This window comes from Nanorana parkeri, unplaced genomic scaffold (genome assembly GCF_000935625.1).
Source record: "Nanorana parkeri isolate BGI_ZX_2015 unplaced genomic scaffold, ASM93562v1 scaffold1018, whole genome shotgun sequence".
NCBI classification, from domain to species: domain Eukaryota; kingdom Metazoa; phylum Chordata; class Amphibia; order Anura; family Dicroglossidae; genus Nanorana; species Nanorana parkeri.
Window position 1 is genome coordinate 256,198 of NW_017307286.1, and position 17,021 is coordinate 273,218.

General features: G+C 39.8%; 1 protein-coding gene across 1 annotated transcript in view; it reads right to left on the reverse strand.

The window, feature by feature from the left end:
* Nucleotides 1-17,021, reverse strand: part of SYNJ2 (synaptojanin 2) — a 102,117-nt gene that overhangs the window by 23,770 nt on the left and 61,326 nt on the right. Inside the window, exons 7-15 of the mRNA XM_018567185.1 lie at nucleotides 16,327-16,423; nucleotides 13,008-13,180; nucleotides 11,931-12,012; nucleotides 11,198-11,350; nucleotides 9,849-10,014; nucleotides 8,080-8,271; nucleotides 6,602-6,604; nucleotides 5,454-5,535; nucleotides 2,740-2,880 (exon numbers count right to left, since the gene is read on the reverse strand). Of these exons, the coding sequence (XP_018422687.1) occupies nucleotides 2,740-2,880; nucleotides 5,454-5,535; nucleotides 6,602-6,604; nucleotides 8,080-8,271; nucleotides 9,849-10,014; nucleotides 11,198-11,350; nucleotides 11,931-12,012; nucleotides 13,008-13,180; nucleotides 16,327-16,423 (1,089 nt within the window). The remainder of the gene's footprint in view (nucleotides 1-2,739; nucleotides 2,881-5,453; nucleotides 5,536-6,601; nucleotides 6,605-8,079; nucleotides 8,272-9,848; nucleotides 10,015-11,197; nucleotides 11,351-11,930; nucleotides 12,013-13,007; nucleotides 13,181-16,326; nucleotides 16,424-17,021) is intronic.

Consider the following 17,021-nt stretch of genomic DNA (forward strand, 5'->3'; position numbering starts at 1 on the left):
TGAATTTACACGTGCTAAGCCCTGCCTTAGGAAATAAGGGTACGTAACTGTGTATGCACCCCATGCAGTCACTACTTTCTGTGGCTGCACTTATAGCATGTGTAAGAAAAGTACAGGCAGCGGAGTACACAGACAAAGTCTATGTGTGTGTGATAAGGACACTACATGAGGTGCGAGATGCTGAGTATTCGAAGTACACTTACATTTTAAACATATCAGCACAATGATAAATGTCAGCTATGAGTTCAGAATAAGAAAAGGAAAACTGTACCTTTCCAGTCAAATGTACAAACAAATAACTAAAAAAACCATGTTTATGTGATTGCCTTCTTTATAGGGTATGTGCTGACAACCACAGAAATTACATTAGAAGGAAATTTCAGCACTCTATATACTTCTTTAAAATAATTCTGCTTTGAGAAACTTCAAATTGACCACAACTCTGTGACCACTATTCTGTCTATTTTTCCCGTCTTTGCAATGTCAATTTTAAAAATTACCCGTTTCCACAACACTGTAGCTCCCTACTAGTTTTCATACAAGTACTGTAGCTACCCACTATTTGCCTTACAAGTACAGTAGCTCCCTACTAGTTGTCGTACAAGTAATTTAACTCCCTACTAGGTGTCATTCAAGTACTGTAGTTCTCTACTAGGGGTCATTCAAGTACTGTAGTTCTCTACTAGGGGTCATTCAAGTAATGTAGTTCTGTACGAGGGATCATACAAGATGTAGGCGGTTGTATTCAAGCAGTCGCAGGAGTACAGATGCTTTAATGCTCGGCCAACAATTTTCCACCTGCCTCTTTCTATTTTTCATTGGAAGTTTAATGAAATCAGGTGGTGCCAAAAAGGCCATCCACAGCTTGGATTTCAGTTGATTCACAGAAATAGGCAGAAATTTAAGCCGAGTAGAGCTAGCTTTAGATTAGAAAAATAGCACCTAAAATTATTATTATTCTTAATAGTAATAATAACAAATATAGGCTCCACAAATTAGACAAGCTTTGCTTTATTTAAAGTGTATAATGCAGACGTTTCTATTCTGCTGACCAGTGAAGTGGCCAGTCAAAGTACAGCTGGCCATTAGATCCCTGCTGGATCCATGAAAAATATGGTATTGTATCAGCCATTAACGGATAAAATATCTAATCAGTACTAACAAAAACAAAACTAAATCCAAAGCAATAGTAAGCACGGTAAAAGACATCAGTGCAATGTATAACATTTGTAAAATATTATAACCCAAAGCACGTAAAAAAGAATTGACCACACCAGCAGTTCATAACACCATTCAGAGAAGGAGGACTACAGACTGTTCTCATTAAACACATACATGCATCAATAATTTCTAGTTTCCAGCTTATCCCTCCTCACAGAAAACATAAATAACTGTATTCATAAGGCTAAGACAGAATCCCACACTTGTATTCATAGAGCTAAAGCCTGATGAAGGGACCCTGTGCGGTCCCGAAAGCGCTTGTTTGGTCATATGTCAAAAAACTTCAATAAATGAAGGTTTTGCTATCTTAAAAGGACTGGTGTGCTGGTGACATTTCTACAATTTTGCGGACATTCACGGTGCCATCCGCGGTCACTGCGAGCACCCCCCACTACAAGGGACATATCGGTAAGGAGTGTACTTATAGAGCAAGAACTAGGTCCCTTACTTCCACCTGGATTCATAGAGTGAAGACAGGGTAACACCAGGAGCCATAGAACGAGTACAAGGTCCAAAACTTGGATTCATAGAGCACAAACAGGGTTATGAACTAGGATTTATAGAACATGGTCAGTTTGGATTCATAAACCGAAGACAGGGTGGTATAATTTATTCATAGAACGAGGACATGGTGCCATACTTGGATTCATAGAGTAAAGACAGGGTCCAGCACTTGGATTCATAGAGTAAAGACAGGGTCCCGCACTTGGATTCATACAGAAAAGACAGGGTCTCGCACTCGTATTCATACAGTAAAGATAGGGTCCCGCACTCGTATTCATACAGTAAAGACAGGGTCCCGCACTCGTATTCATACAGTAAAGACAGGGTCCTGCACTCATATTCATACAGTAAAGACAGAGTCCCACACTTGGATTCATAGAGCAAACACAGGGCCTGCACTTGGTTGACCTTACTTTCCCCAACTTTATTAGGCACAATGATTAGTCCATAAAAATCAGACATGATCAGTGAAATCCATCAGTTGTTTCACATACTACTCACATTTTCAAGTGAGGCAGTTTACAATTTATATATTATTACCCAGAAACGCCTTTTATAGACTCCTAATACATATGGAACTGAGAATAATCTAATTCTTACTCTTACTGCTCAAGTGTAATCTTCATTTAATAGTCAGAACAGAATATGTAATTTCTATGGGCGTCCTCTACTATAGCAAACTACAGTCACATCAAGTTGTATTTTCCCTTTAAATATTCAATTATAGGCAGTGGAAGCTTTATATTTTTAATTCCCCAACACATAATTAGGTATTTCTGTTCACAGTTTAGTAGAGAAAACTATATGCATGATAGAATATTGAAATGGCTTAGGAAGTCTGCATAATGTACAAATTTATACACATTGTTAATTTTCTTATTAAAAACAGATACTTGTTTTACTACAGCAGACAGAAAATGAAACAGTGAATGCAGAAGTATAATTATAAAATGTTTTACATAGCAAGGAAAAAATACAAATATAAAGGATGCTGCTCTTGTGATGGATGCGTACCTGATGAATGGCATGTGGTACGGCCTTACAAATATAAAGAGGCAAACACCGACAAGCTGTCCAAAGGTCAATAATATGTATCGATGTGATCGGGATAAAGCCTTCTGGATTTGCTCAGCCCACATTTTTCTGTTTGTTGTACTATAAAAAAAATATTATTATGTGTGTTTAATGATTGGACAGGAAAAAAAAAAAAAGAAAGACATAATCAAGCATCAACTTTTGCATCTGCCTTGTCCCTTAAATAGAGTAGGAGCACATGCATAGGTAAGTACTTTAAAGCTGAACTCCAGGCAAACTGATGAATACTCAAATGAAATGCATGTAAAAAAGTTGCTTTACCTGTCAAAGATTTGTATTTCTGTCCATTCAGTTCTCAGATTTATACAACTCCACCTTAAAGCACAGCCCTGTCCGTAAGGGCAGGAGACCTGTGTTTGTTCTGCTGCAGTTTATGAACACTTACAGGTCTCCTCCACACCCCCACCCTGTGACTGGACAGTGAAAGGAGAAGTAAACTGATGAGATTATCTCTCTCTCATTCTGCTTTCTGCTCTTTTCAGCAAACACCTTGCACGGCAGCACAACTGACTGCTTCTCTCTCTCCTAGTCTGAGTTTTTCTGTACAGTAGATTGTAAGAGGACGATATTAAATTCAATTCAGGTACACTGAATGATATATCAATAAATATAGAGATGCAGTAATTTGTGCACTTAAAATCTGCCCTGCACTTGTGTAAAGCTTCAAACTATTCTTCCATTTTATATGCAACTTAAAGTGCAGGGCAAAGCTACAGGTTCACGCTAATGTCCCGTCTGCCCAGCAGCTTATGTTTACCCTCCCTTTTTTCCCTGCCACTTTTGGGAGAAGAAGGAAAGTCCTGCATAAGCAATAAGTCACTAGAGTAATAGCTTACAAAGGATTATAGAATCTCGCATGGGAGCACTGATTGGCCCAGCGCTGTCACATGGCGGTAGCCACATGCTCATTCACACCCAGAAGTACCAAGGATTTAGTTTGGCTCCCCACACTGAACGGAGTGTTGGGACAACAAAGAAAATGTACCACTGGGGATTAAAGCAAATGTGTTGCATTGCCCTGAATTGTTAAAACACAGGTTTGCTTTAATGTTCAACTCGTGGGAAAGATATACATTTTCTTCAATATTTTATTATATTGCTCAACAAGGTACATTTTAGGACCACTAGCCCACAAAAGTAGCCACCCTCCAGAAGGAAGGACAGTGCCAGCACCAATTCAGAGATGATTTGAGGATCTACAGTGAAGTGATATACAAATAAGCTACATTTTTGTTAATAGTTGAAGTACCTCAATGCATTTTTGAGCTTAACTCCTGAGTTTAGTTTACTGACTTTAAAATGACTACAACATAAGAAGCCAACCAGTTTATCAATATATACTCTCCAGATAGCCCTGACTAAATTCCAAAATGCAGTAACCTAGATTATATCCTTATTTGTAGTTACTACCGTTTTAGAATAAAACATACACTTTATAACCCTCAAACCGTCTTTCTAGACAGAAAATTGCTGCGGGGCCCCATAATCTGAATGTGACATGCCACAAACCAGTAATAATTGTCCTAACATGCTGCGGTGGATCCTTGCACTCTACTTGTCCCCGTCGGCTGCCGTCCGTGTAAATGAGGTCCGCTCTGATTTTTTCTCCATATCCAACGGCACCAGACAGGGATGCCCCCTTTCAACTTCCCATGTTCGCACTACATGTCATGGACCAACTATACCTTTTATCTCAGATGTGTATTGCAGATGTGGCTTTATTGCTGAGACACTGTCTCCCTATGTTATTGTATTATACCTATGTACAATAAAGTTGATTTTTGATTGAAAAAAAAAACAAAACAGTAATAATTATACATAGTGATGTATTTATCAACATTTTATGCCCAACATTTGCCTAACAAACGATGGTGGGCATCTACCTTACGTATCAAGAAAAATTAGTTAAAATTCACCCACCGGAAATATCCCCTGACAACATCTGAACTTCAATAGTAAAATATATTTATTGTAACATTCACCCTAGTTAAGAAAAGGGTGAATGTGACCTTTACTGCAGATGCGCCTGAAATTATGCAATGTGCTTAAGATGTGCTTTTATTACTGGTTCAGCACAAAACAGAAAAATTAGTTTTCCCCTCCCCACGTCCTAAACTAAAACGCCCAACATGCTATGCATGTGGGCTGGTATCCTCATAGAAAGGGAAAGGCGAGTGAGTGCCACCTCCCTGCTATGTTGATACCATCCTACATCATGACCTTCTGTATTGGGGGGGTGCCACCAAAATATGTCGGTCCCCCTCCCAAAGCACTCTTTAGCACACCAGTGCCCAGGAATGTTAGCAAGGGGGTCTTATGTACCTGCAACCCCCATAGGTCTAATGTCCCAGTTCACCATGTGTGTGTATGTAGTTCAAACAAAAATTTCTCACAATTAAAAAAAACTTATTGTTCTATTTCAATGCCATCCATTAGGCAATGGCAGGTGAGGGAAAGGAAGAGCATAGTCCCCCTTCTTCTCTGCTCAAACTGCCATTTGAGAGCTGACAAACTCTGGGGGTGATGTTTTCTGTGACATCATTGCTTATATTTGGACTTTGTGCATCAGAAATACTCAAGGGACTGAACACTTAAGTTTTCCATTTTAGTTTGCTACTGTCAATATGGCTGACCTGGCACTAACAATGTTTCCGGCACTCAGTTCAACCATTTCTTCAAACCCTACTGCAAAGATGTCCGGAGGGTTGTTTTCATCTACAATGACAGAAAAACACACACATGCAATTGACTACTTAATAGAGTAAATTTCATATCCCAGTTTAAACAAAGAGTAATCACAGAACAATGAATACATACAAAACAACATAGAACATTCTGTAAAGTATTAGGCTAATTTTAAAAGACATTTCAGCTGCTTTGTATATCTTGTTACTAACGTGACTGCAATGGCAACACTTTTCAAACATGCTCATCCCTCACAAAGAACTATACTGTGTAATAACTGTTCTGAAGGATACTGTAGTTTGTACAAAACAGCAGCTGGAAAGGGACAACTGGCCTATCTGGGATTGTGCCATATCATTCTGGTGGGCTTGGCTGAGTACCAGAGCTATGGCCAGAGAAATGACCACTATTCATCCATTTTAGATAAAGGTATTAGACATTTGTTACCCTGAAAGATTTTATTTTAACTCACCCCTTTTCTTAAATGGTCTCAAAACAAACCTTTTAAATATAATTAAATATACTTAAAAGTGTGTTTCCACTTTTGCAGGCAAATTGGAATACAATCTATTTTATATTTAAAAAACACTCAAAGGGTTACACTGCTCCTCCACAGCATACAGGCAGGTGAAATCCATCCGGAGTTCGTCCTAACTCCCACGTTAGCTGCCGTCAAACCAATAAAACATTTGGCCGCACTCCATGTGTCACTGGAAATCACAGAGAAATGTATGGCCAGCTTTAGAGTTAACTCTACGATTAAGCTCAGGATTGGCTAAAACACGTTAGAGGGGCGGACCTTAGGCGGGACCGTGTAACTGTGTGACTTTAATAAAAAGACATTTCCAGCGACACATGGAGTGCGGCACCTATTTTATACTTGTTACATGTTTCTCATTCACGAAGCATAACTTACAAGGTATTTTTCAACCGTTACTTGCACAACGCATGCTCTATTCTAAAAGAAAAGTTGTTCTCTGTACTGAGGTTTGCTCTGGAATTTAAAGGGGACTGGGCAGGTTGATGTTAACATAATGAATCCTGTCTGTACTGTGCTGGCAGACCTTATTATCAGTTGTAAACTAGATTCAAACACCGTCTGTTCCAACAAAGGGTTAAAGACTAATGTTGGCCATACACTGCTCTACTTTGTTTTCTTTTTTCCAACCCGTGGCAGAAGAAAAAAAATAGAGTCCTCCATCAACACTACCAACGCATTGATCGAGGAACCATGGCTGTTTCTTCTAGGTTCTGACAGTGGCCGCTGTCAGATTACTCATACAAAGCCAGCAGCTCATTGGCTGGCGGCTCTGTTCATACGAAGATGTTGCAAGCAGCTCCTTCGATCAGCTGATCGAGGGATGCCGGACGAAAAGGGTGCCGATAGCGGCACCAACCGCGCAGATTTGGTCTGGTTCCTCAAGGACCAGTCGAAGTTCACACAGTGTATGGCCACCTTTAGAATTATTATATGCTAATAAGAGGAAGCCTGCCCCTAGTCTTTCTATATGTAGAGCCAGAGGTTCCCGTTACTTGGAAATTGAGAGAGAAGCCCCAAAGGCCTGCTACACAAACACATCCAATAGGAAAGACATATATTTTTAACCAGTTGACATCCGCGGTGTTAAACCCCCTTCCCATCCAGGCCATTTTTCAGTATTCAGCGCTGCGGTACTTTAACTGACATTTATTCCGTCATGCAGCGCTGTACTGAAATGAATTTTATACCCTTTTTTGGGGACAGATAGAGCTTTCTTTTGGTGGTATTTATTCACCACTGGGGTTTTTATTTTTTTACTATATTAAGGAAAAATTACCGAAATTAAAAAAAAAAAAACAGTTTCCCCTATATTAAATGATAAAACATTTATTATTACCCAATTTTTTGGTAAAATATAAAAGATGGGGTCACATCGGGTAAAAAGACACTAAACATGTCAAGCCTTAAAATTGCGTGCGCGCGCGAAACCTCAAAAAACGATAATACCCAAAATTGGCCCTAGGCGACGGGTGCGGTGGTGGGTGCCGCGAACGAGCACATATAGGCGATCGGCGGGCTATGGACCCGCTGATCGCCTATATGTGTGACACCCGGTACCGGGTGTGTGCATTGTCGGGTCTTTTCTGCCCGTGCGTGCCCGCTAGGGGGCGCGCGCGAGCAGAAAAAAATTGCAAGAGGCAAGAGGTTAAAAATGTATTTTAGGCATGCTGTGTGTATAGGCCACATAGAAGGGAATTTATCAAAACTGGAGCAGACAGAATCTGGAGCAGCTGTGCACGGCAACCAATCAGCTTCTCTGTTTCATTTTTAAATCTTAACTGAACAAACTGAAGAGAGAGGCTGATTGGCTGCCATGGGCAATTGCTCCAGATTTTATCTGCTCCGGTTTTTATCAATTTCCCCCATAATATATAAAGGGGTTTTTTCAAATGTGACTGCAAAATTGGAAATACACGTTAAAGGGATTCTGTGGCAGATTTAAACATTTTTTTTAAAAACACGCGAAAGAAGACCATTTATTATTATACTATGCCCCCTTGTTTGTCAAATCTCGTGTACTAGTGCAGACTTACCTTGGAAATCAGGAAGGCCAGATAGCTTAGGAGCATCAAGTAGCCAATCTGTTAGCTCACTTGTGCTAAGGATATTGCTGCGGAACTGCTTTCCTCCATTTACATTCCAAGTGCCCATGGCCACACGAGTCTTTTTGTAATTTGTGAACTCAAATTGCCTTTCGGACATCGCTTTTACCGCACTGGGATTCACTGTAATACAAAATATAACATGCTTGGAAAGCTGACTAAATCACATTTCCATCATGGATTCGTGTAACTTCTTTAAAATGCATCTGTGCTTGCTTGTGCTTTGTGAAAGTGACTCTTTGACATATTAAAGTGTAACTAAATGCAATAACAGCTACAAGATACATTACAGTGAGGGAGTGTTGTCACCCTATGACAGGAAGTGTGTTTCTGGCAGGATCACCAGTTGAAAATAAAGGAAAAAAAGGCAAAAAAATGAAAAATAAAAACAACAAATGCAGCCACCAACTCTAAGCTGGCAAGCTTTGGCCCAGGCAGACCATAGGTCCTTAGATGCTGTGGCGGCATTAGTATTCCTATATACCTAATGTGACTGATGTGAACATACACTATGCTATATAAATACCTGTAAAAAAAATAACTACCTGGTGATCCTGCCAGTAACCCACTTCCTGTCCTAGTGTGATGCCGATCACTCACCATACTGTAGCTAGAAAACAGTACCATTTTCACCTTAGGACAGGAAGTGTGTTAGGACTACAGAACGCCTCCTTCATTAACATTCATCTACATAACATGGGGAGGGTTTTTTTTAGTCCACAGAGATAGCATGATAGATAGATAGATAGATAGATAGATAGATAGATAGATAGATAGATAGATAGATAGATAGATAGATAGATAGATAGATAGATAGATAGATAGATAGATAAGAAGTGTACAAAAAGTTACAAGCTCACATTTTTTATGGTATATTAAAAACACCAAAAGTGGGCAACTAAGAGAAGGTCGTGTGCTGGTATACAATTTAAAGGAGAACTATGAGGTAAGTGCTTTTCACTCACCTCATAGTTCTAGCCAACCTGTGACAATGAGACTGTCACAGGTCGGCTCAGTAGATCGGGAGGTGAGCAAACATATACCGGCGTTCGCTCACCTCTCGATCCTGGATTCCCCCTCCGATCTGCCAGCGCTGATTGGCGGAACGGACGGGGGAGGGGGCGGGTACAGCTGGCTCTGCCTCTAGATAGGCAAAGCCAGCTGTCACTCACGCAGCTGAGCGGATCTCGACATCGATGTCGGGATCCGCTCAGGCGTCTCAGTATACCGCGAGCTGTAGCTCGCGGTATACTGAGCTTAGTGTAACGGGAGGACGCTAGTTTGTGTCCTCCCGTTACCCTAAGGAGAACTATGGGGAAAAACACTGACCCCATAGTTCTCCTTTAACTAAACAACGGTACAAAATACATAAATGCATCACCAAGGAATACAAAGACATTTAATTTAACAAATAAACAAAATACACAAAAACTATGGCTCAGGCAGCCTATTCTACTATATGCAGCTTACGCGAGTTCTATTATTTTGTGTTGGTAAGCTTCTTATAATAACCGTTCCTTCACAGTAAGCACAACTGGTGGGGAAGGGAGATTTGAAAATTGTAAAATGGTAAACAGTGTTTTTTATTAAACAGGAAAACAACTAAATAACACAATTGTTAAACCTCCAGCAAGTCTAGAGGCATTTATTGGACATATTCTTGGTTTACATGTAATATTTTCATATATTCAGTCCATTACCAAGAAGAGAAGCACTGTCCATTAACATCCGTCCTTTGTCTGCATATTCATCGTTGTAGAAATCACCCATGAGCAGCAGATCAATGGCTTCTTGCTTTGCACCATCAAAGAAGTTTGTTTGTATGGTCCTGGACACTGTGCGGGCTCCATCTTTAAGTTTTCCAACCTTTAGAAGAAGATTGAATTAAATGTAGTGCTATTCCACACAGGAAACAATAGGACAGTTATATTTCACAGCATTACTTTGGACTGGAAAAGTGCAAATGAGGTTATTTTGCACAATGTCTTTCTCTAGGGAATCCATTCAAGATAGAGTGGACCTTGCCTACACAGGTCATACACTTAAGTTAGCAACCACAGTCCCTGTGACAGACTACACTCTCACAAATGAGTAAACTGTATGGGAAATTGTAGTTCATCACAGGAGCGAGCTCGGAGCAGTGGCTACCTCACAACACACACAAGGACCATGGGGAACAAAAGTAGAAACCTTCCAGAAGGAAGGACAGAGTCAGCACAAATTCAGAGATGATTTGAAAATCTACAGCTGAGTGATACACTAATAAGATACATTTTTGTTAAGGGCATATAAAGACCCATACACAAGTTACTTGTGATACCAGCTCCATGCAGTGCAAATCACAACACACAGTAATTACCTATTCTGCTTTGTTTTGCCAAAAATCGCATGGAAGTCCCATTGCACTCCTGATCGATATAAAGCCCTGTATTCCTCGGGATGGTGCTGCAGTGACTGCGGATGGTGCCGCAAGTAACCAGAGGTTGAAGAAGTCGTCATCGACACTATTGACATTGAATAGTCGTAACATCACATTGAAAAGCAATGTTTGGAACCACATAGGTTCCTTCATCAGGCGAACAAAGTTAAACAAACCGTTTGCATGATGAAAGAACCTTCTAAAACATTACTTTTCAATGTGATATTATGACTAATCAACATCGATAAAGACGGAACAGTGAAGTAAAAACTGATGTGCCAGTGACTTCTTCAATCTCCTGTTGCCAAAAATGGTGCATGCCCCTTTTTTGGATGTTTTGTTGACTTACCAGCCTATTCATGCACATTAATGCATGAAAAATATTTCACTAACGTACATAATTTAAAGCAATGCACCAGATCGCCAAGGTCAGATTCTAAAGTATATTGAGATTCACCAAAGATTCACAGATGCTTAATCATTCCTTGCAATTTAAAACACATACATAAGGAAGATTCACCTGCATTGAATATTTGGTGAATGTCCTACTTACTACTTCATAAATATGATCCGTGAGTTTGAGGTACATGTTCAAGTTTATTTTATAGTTCCAGGTTTGATAGTGCATACCTTAGCTTTGCCCTCCAGGGCTCTGCTTCCCGTGAATATCATGCTCAGGTTATGACCATTAACCGACCACATAGATTTGTAGGACTCTTCAAAGCGCTCTATGACAGATTTCATATCATCTAAACCAAGACTCTCGAGCTGGGTTCGCAGAACCTACACAAAGGAATGAACATGTTTTATAACAATCCTCAAATGTGTTTTCGATCAACCAACAGATGCATACTGTCTCATCTTTAGACTTAAAGCCCAAATCTAGCCAATACTTTTGTCATCATTAGTGTCAAATATTGTGTCAGCTTCTTATTGGCATCCGTGACTCCATTGGGGAGCTTTTACTTCAAATTTTGGTCCTGTTACACCATGAGAAAAATGGCAACAATCGGCACCAGCACAGGAATGCACAGACACATTTCTTGGTGTGTTGGAGGTCACCGGGTTGACTGAGCATTGTGGTTCATTCCACTGGCCCCTATATCACTACTGTGCCCTGTAGGGAAACGGGGCTTACAGATCAAACCAGCAACTTTCTTTGTAAAATGAAACTGCAAAATAAAAAAAATCACCCGAATTTAGGTTCAGAAGTAGAAAAATCCTATTCGATTTGTAAGATTCTATGTGGTCTAATCTATATGTCTCTTTATAGGCCTCAACACATTTTATTTTAAGATAATTGGAAATACATTTTTAGTTACAATGCCAATGCTGTCAGTAAAACCTCTTAAAATATACCAACCTCAAGTGCAATGTAGGCTTGCACACCGTTGGTGCGATGTAAGCAGTCTAGACAATTTATTCGAAAGGTTCCTTTCTGCACCCTGTTAGGAAACATTCCCAATATTTTTTTTTACATCAGGTTTTTATTTGAGATCATTTTTTCCCCCAGTTTTACAGACACATACAAACATAAAAAGAGAAAAGAAAATAACACAAAGCTGCATAAAAGTGGAGGAATAACCACCATGTAAATTATACATAAATAAACCTAACACTAGTGCTGCCACCATTTGAATATACAGTAAAATATTAACCATATAACCAACAAAAACATATCCAAAATATAACATTTTAATGCAAAGAGTGTTAAACATCAACACGGAACACACATTAAAAACAATAGAAATTAGAGCAAATGCTCAGTATATCTGGGGGACCCGGTTATCATGTCTCTAGTGTCTAATAACATGTCTAAACAGGAAAATCATTGCACGTAAAAATACAAGTACTTTGGAGATATAGCATGTGTATTTGTACATGCAATGATTTTTTGTATTTTATAAGTTCTTTGTTTAAAGAGGGCAGCAAGAGTCATCATAGAAAACTGACATGACAACATGCTTGTGTCTTTATACAGAATTGATCAGCCAGATTACTTGTTTTGTCATAATACATTATCTGTACAGTATTCTGTATGACTTTATAAAAAGGCCTCTAATGAATGGTTTATGTGCTGCCCACATCAGAACAGGGTCAGTGTCAGCATTGGTGTTAATATCAAAGTACACACGATGATGAGTGCGGAGGTCCTCCATGACCAGAGAGTGATGCTTCCTTCAGAGTAGTGAGGAAGAGTACAGGAAGGAATAGAGTTATTCCTATTAATTTTATCTTCTACCTAGCTAGCTCAGGATAATGATAGCAATTCTCAAGCCATCTCAATAGTACAAGCCTCCTTAAAACTGCCCTTGGCCCAGATTCACCCACTTTCTAGAACTGCTTATTCTCATGTCTTGTCCCACACAAATTCCAGCCATATAGTTGGAAATGTGGCATAAAGGAACTTTTCTTTTTGCCAAAAGACACAAATACTTACCGCTTAGGTAGATTCTCTCCTTTTGTAAACACCCCAAACTCTTCCAAGTTTAGGTTTAACTGGGGTTTTAGCAAGTTTTCCAACTTCTCTATTTTTCCTCCTTTGACAATCTGGTGGTAATCAAAATCAATCATTGGCACATCTTCTGCATGCTGAGATGCCCATAGTAGCTTCTACAGGAAAGAGAAAGTATAGTTAATAAAACACATATGTGTGGAATAAAAAGGGCTGGAACAAAAGCAGATCAAAATCATTGTGAAAGTTCCAGAAAGAGGTCATTTACATTTTTTAATAATATAATGAGGTCATGGAGTGCTAATCAAATGATGTTGAGGGAGGCAAAGTCCAGAATCACTCATTTTAGTCGTACTGAGGGACCTTGAGTATTTTGGACTTTTGCCTCTGAGAACACCATTTGATTGGCACTCCACCTCATTAAATTGAACTAAAACTTTTTGCTGCTTACCAAGAGTATTCACGAAGTGTATTACAAAGTCCACTTGTATTAAAGCAAAATTATATCTTGAATGACCCTACCCCAGCTCTCTATCCCTTTCCACAGGCCTCCTGCACTTAAAAATAAGGCATATATACCAGTGACATGCCGTACCTTCGCTTTTTGGTGAGGCATTCCCCAGCCTCGCACCCAGCACTGCCCCCAGCACGCAGAAGCCCCACCCATATCCCACCAAAGCCCCAATCCCATCCCGACGAAGCCCCGTCTAGTGTGAAGGAGACAGGGAGGAACCCTCATTTGCTCCTCACTGCTAAGGCATTGAGATTGATGACCACAGTGGGTTTTTCTTTCTTTTTTTAATTGGACAGCTTGGACCAATATCGGATTGCCATTGGTCCAAACCATCCACAAAGCTCATGCCTCTAACAAACAATAGAGGCTGTGACAGCTCTTGCCTCACTAGTTAGGTTACACAAGCAGTGGGGAAGCCCACTGCTGTGAAACCCGCTGCTGTGAAACCTAACTACCTGTCAAAAGCAGGATGCAGCGCGGCCTGTAATTAAAAGGCAGTGCTCCATCCATGACAGTTTACACAATGGGGAGGCTTTCCCTTCTGTGTAACCTGTTGCAAGCCGATCTGAATGTAGAAAAAAGCTGTCAGCTTTAGACTTGAAGCTGACAGCTTTTTCTTCCATAATACTAGGTTAGGCTCTGCCTCACCTGCCTCCCCTAACCGCACGTCCCTGATATATACACCATTATTACTGCAGTCATCCGGCTAATCGAGTGAGTTTACAGATCATTCTTCTTGTCTAGAGTACCATTCAATGCGCTAGTATTCTGAGCCCAGGTTGGCATGACTATGCTACCTAAAGAGGTGTGTCCATGATAGCCTTGGCTCAGAGGAAGTTGGATGAATGATGCTGGCCAACATTAAATCCAGAAAAGGAGCGCCCTCAGGTGGAGTTGTAGAACTTCTGTGGAGAGCGTGCCGGACTGAAGGTGAACACTGCAGCGAAAGCTACTTCTTAATTTGATTTTACATACTTGGCTGCATATTTTCATATTAACTGGAGTTATGTTTTAAGACCAGTCAATAAGCTAAGCACACTCTTCCCCCAATTTTACTTTGTTTGACCATATCACTCCTATTTTGAATATGCCCTACCTACCCTACCATGATAATATAGTGCATGTACACTAGGCAAAGCAATCAACCATCACCACACATATTTCCATGAAACATACAATCATATTGTGTTTCAGTGGAAAATAGAAGTTATTATGGGCGCCTGCAGTCAACAGAGCCATAGGCTTACCAGTGCCTGATTACCCTGTGCAACACTCTACTCACACCGCATGTAACTGCAATAATAATAAGTTCACCTTATGTAACCGAACATATTCCAACCTTATTCTCAACTTAATCTTGCCTATGCTAAAGGAAAAAGACATTAGTGCACTAGAAGTTTGAAAGGACAAAGGCTTGGGCATTTGACCTGCAATGCAACAAATGGCTGTAAGTCATGTGCCTTGCTAAGAAATTGAACGGAAAGAAAGGGAGGGAAGGAGCGCAACTGACTGACACCGACTTTGGAAAGACAGTGGTTCAGGTGAACCACTGTCTTTCCAAAGTCGGTGCCAGTCAGTTGCACTCCTTCCCTCCCTTTCTTACCATTCATCTGTACATAGTTAGACACCCCAGTCTAACAACACCAGGAGCTGCACAATGGCCACGACATAGCACAAACAGCCCCCCCCCCTCCCCACCCCCCAGGAGGGCGCTACCAATCCGCACCAGCAATGGAAAGAAAGGGAGGGAAGGAGCGCAACTCATTGGCACCGACAGTCAGTTGCGCTCCTTCCCTCCCTTTCTTTCCGTTCTTCTGCACATAGTTAGACACCCCGGTCTAACAACACAAGGCGCGGCACAACGGCCACGACATACCACAAACACCCCCCCCAGGAGTGCGCTACCAATCAGTCTTCTTTTTCAACTTGCTAAGAAATTGACTGGGTTGATGCCAAGACTTCTATTTCTATAGTCAACTGTATCGAAGATAAGTAAATGTAACTTTTAATTATTTTTAACTGTGTGTGTGTGTAAGCTTTTTTTCATTTGAACCATATTGGGGGCATAAATTATATCTGCAGAGATTTACAATTTAGAGTTGTCTAGAATGGTGTAGTTGGAGATATTTAACCTCTCTTATGTTACACTTACTACACCAGGAAACCTGCTTAGATAATAAATGAAATAAAAAGTACAAATCAGATAATTCAGAGGACGACTATATTACTTTCTCTTAAACCTAATCAGTCTATTAGGAAATGAAACCATTTGACCTCTTCCTTCCCAACATCCCTATATTAACGTTCCTTAGCATGATGCCCCAAATCCATCTGTCACTGACAGTGCAGCTCCCCATTAACGATCCACAACCAGAGTATTTATTGAGCAATGACATAGTGATTACATGCAGGCTGGAGGGTTCACTGACAAAATAAAACCTCAGTGTGCAGATGGCAATGCAGATACAGCCTGAAGGCACAATGTGCATCCGTTTAACACTATAATTGTCAGATGTAGAATTACATATATATATATATATATATATATATATACAATGGAAAAAATGAAAAGCATACAAAAGTTTTCATTAAGAGCCTACATCTTGTACAAACCTCTCCAGTTTGCTTATCTGTCAGTTTATTTAAACTTTATATTTAGACACTAAATCAACAAATTGCAGACAAGCATTTTTTTTCCTTAAATGTACCAAATTAATTTATTATACACTTGATAATAGTTGACGTTACCAAATGTACCAATCTATTTATAAATATGTATTGTCATATTACCTTAAAGGCACGGCTTAGAACCTCTTCTCCTCCTTTGCTCCTCAAAAGATTTACAATCACTTGCTTGCCATACTGTTCTTTTAAAAGCATCATGTGTCTAGAAAAACACATTTGAATAAGAATATTTTATTCTGAATATATATGCACGGTGCCATCCGTGGTTATCACTGCGAGCACCATTTTTTCTTATTGGCCGGGACTGCTGCAAGGTGTGCGGAGGGCTCCCCCATCGATATATATATATATATATATACACAGGTGAAACTCGAATAATTAGAATATCGTGCAAAAGTAATTGCAGTAAGTGCTGCAAAAGGGGCCCAAACCAAGTACTGAGTACATATGCATGCTTGTACTTTTCAGAGGTCCGATATTGTTCTATGTACAATCCTTGTTTTATTGATTGCATGTAATAATCTACTTTTTTGAGGTTGTGGATTTGGGGTTCTTGGGGTTTTCATGAGCTGTAAGCCATAATCATCACAATTATGACAAATCACGGCTTGAATTATCTTGCTTTGCAGGTAATGAGTCTATCTCATATATTAGTTTCACCTTTTAAGTTGCATTAGTGAAATAAATGAACTTTGCACGATATTCTAATTATTCGAGTTTCACCTGTATATATATATACATACATACATACATACATACATACATACATACATACATACATACATACACACTATTCAGTA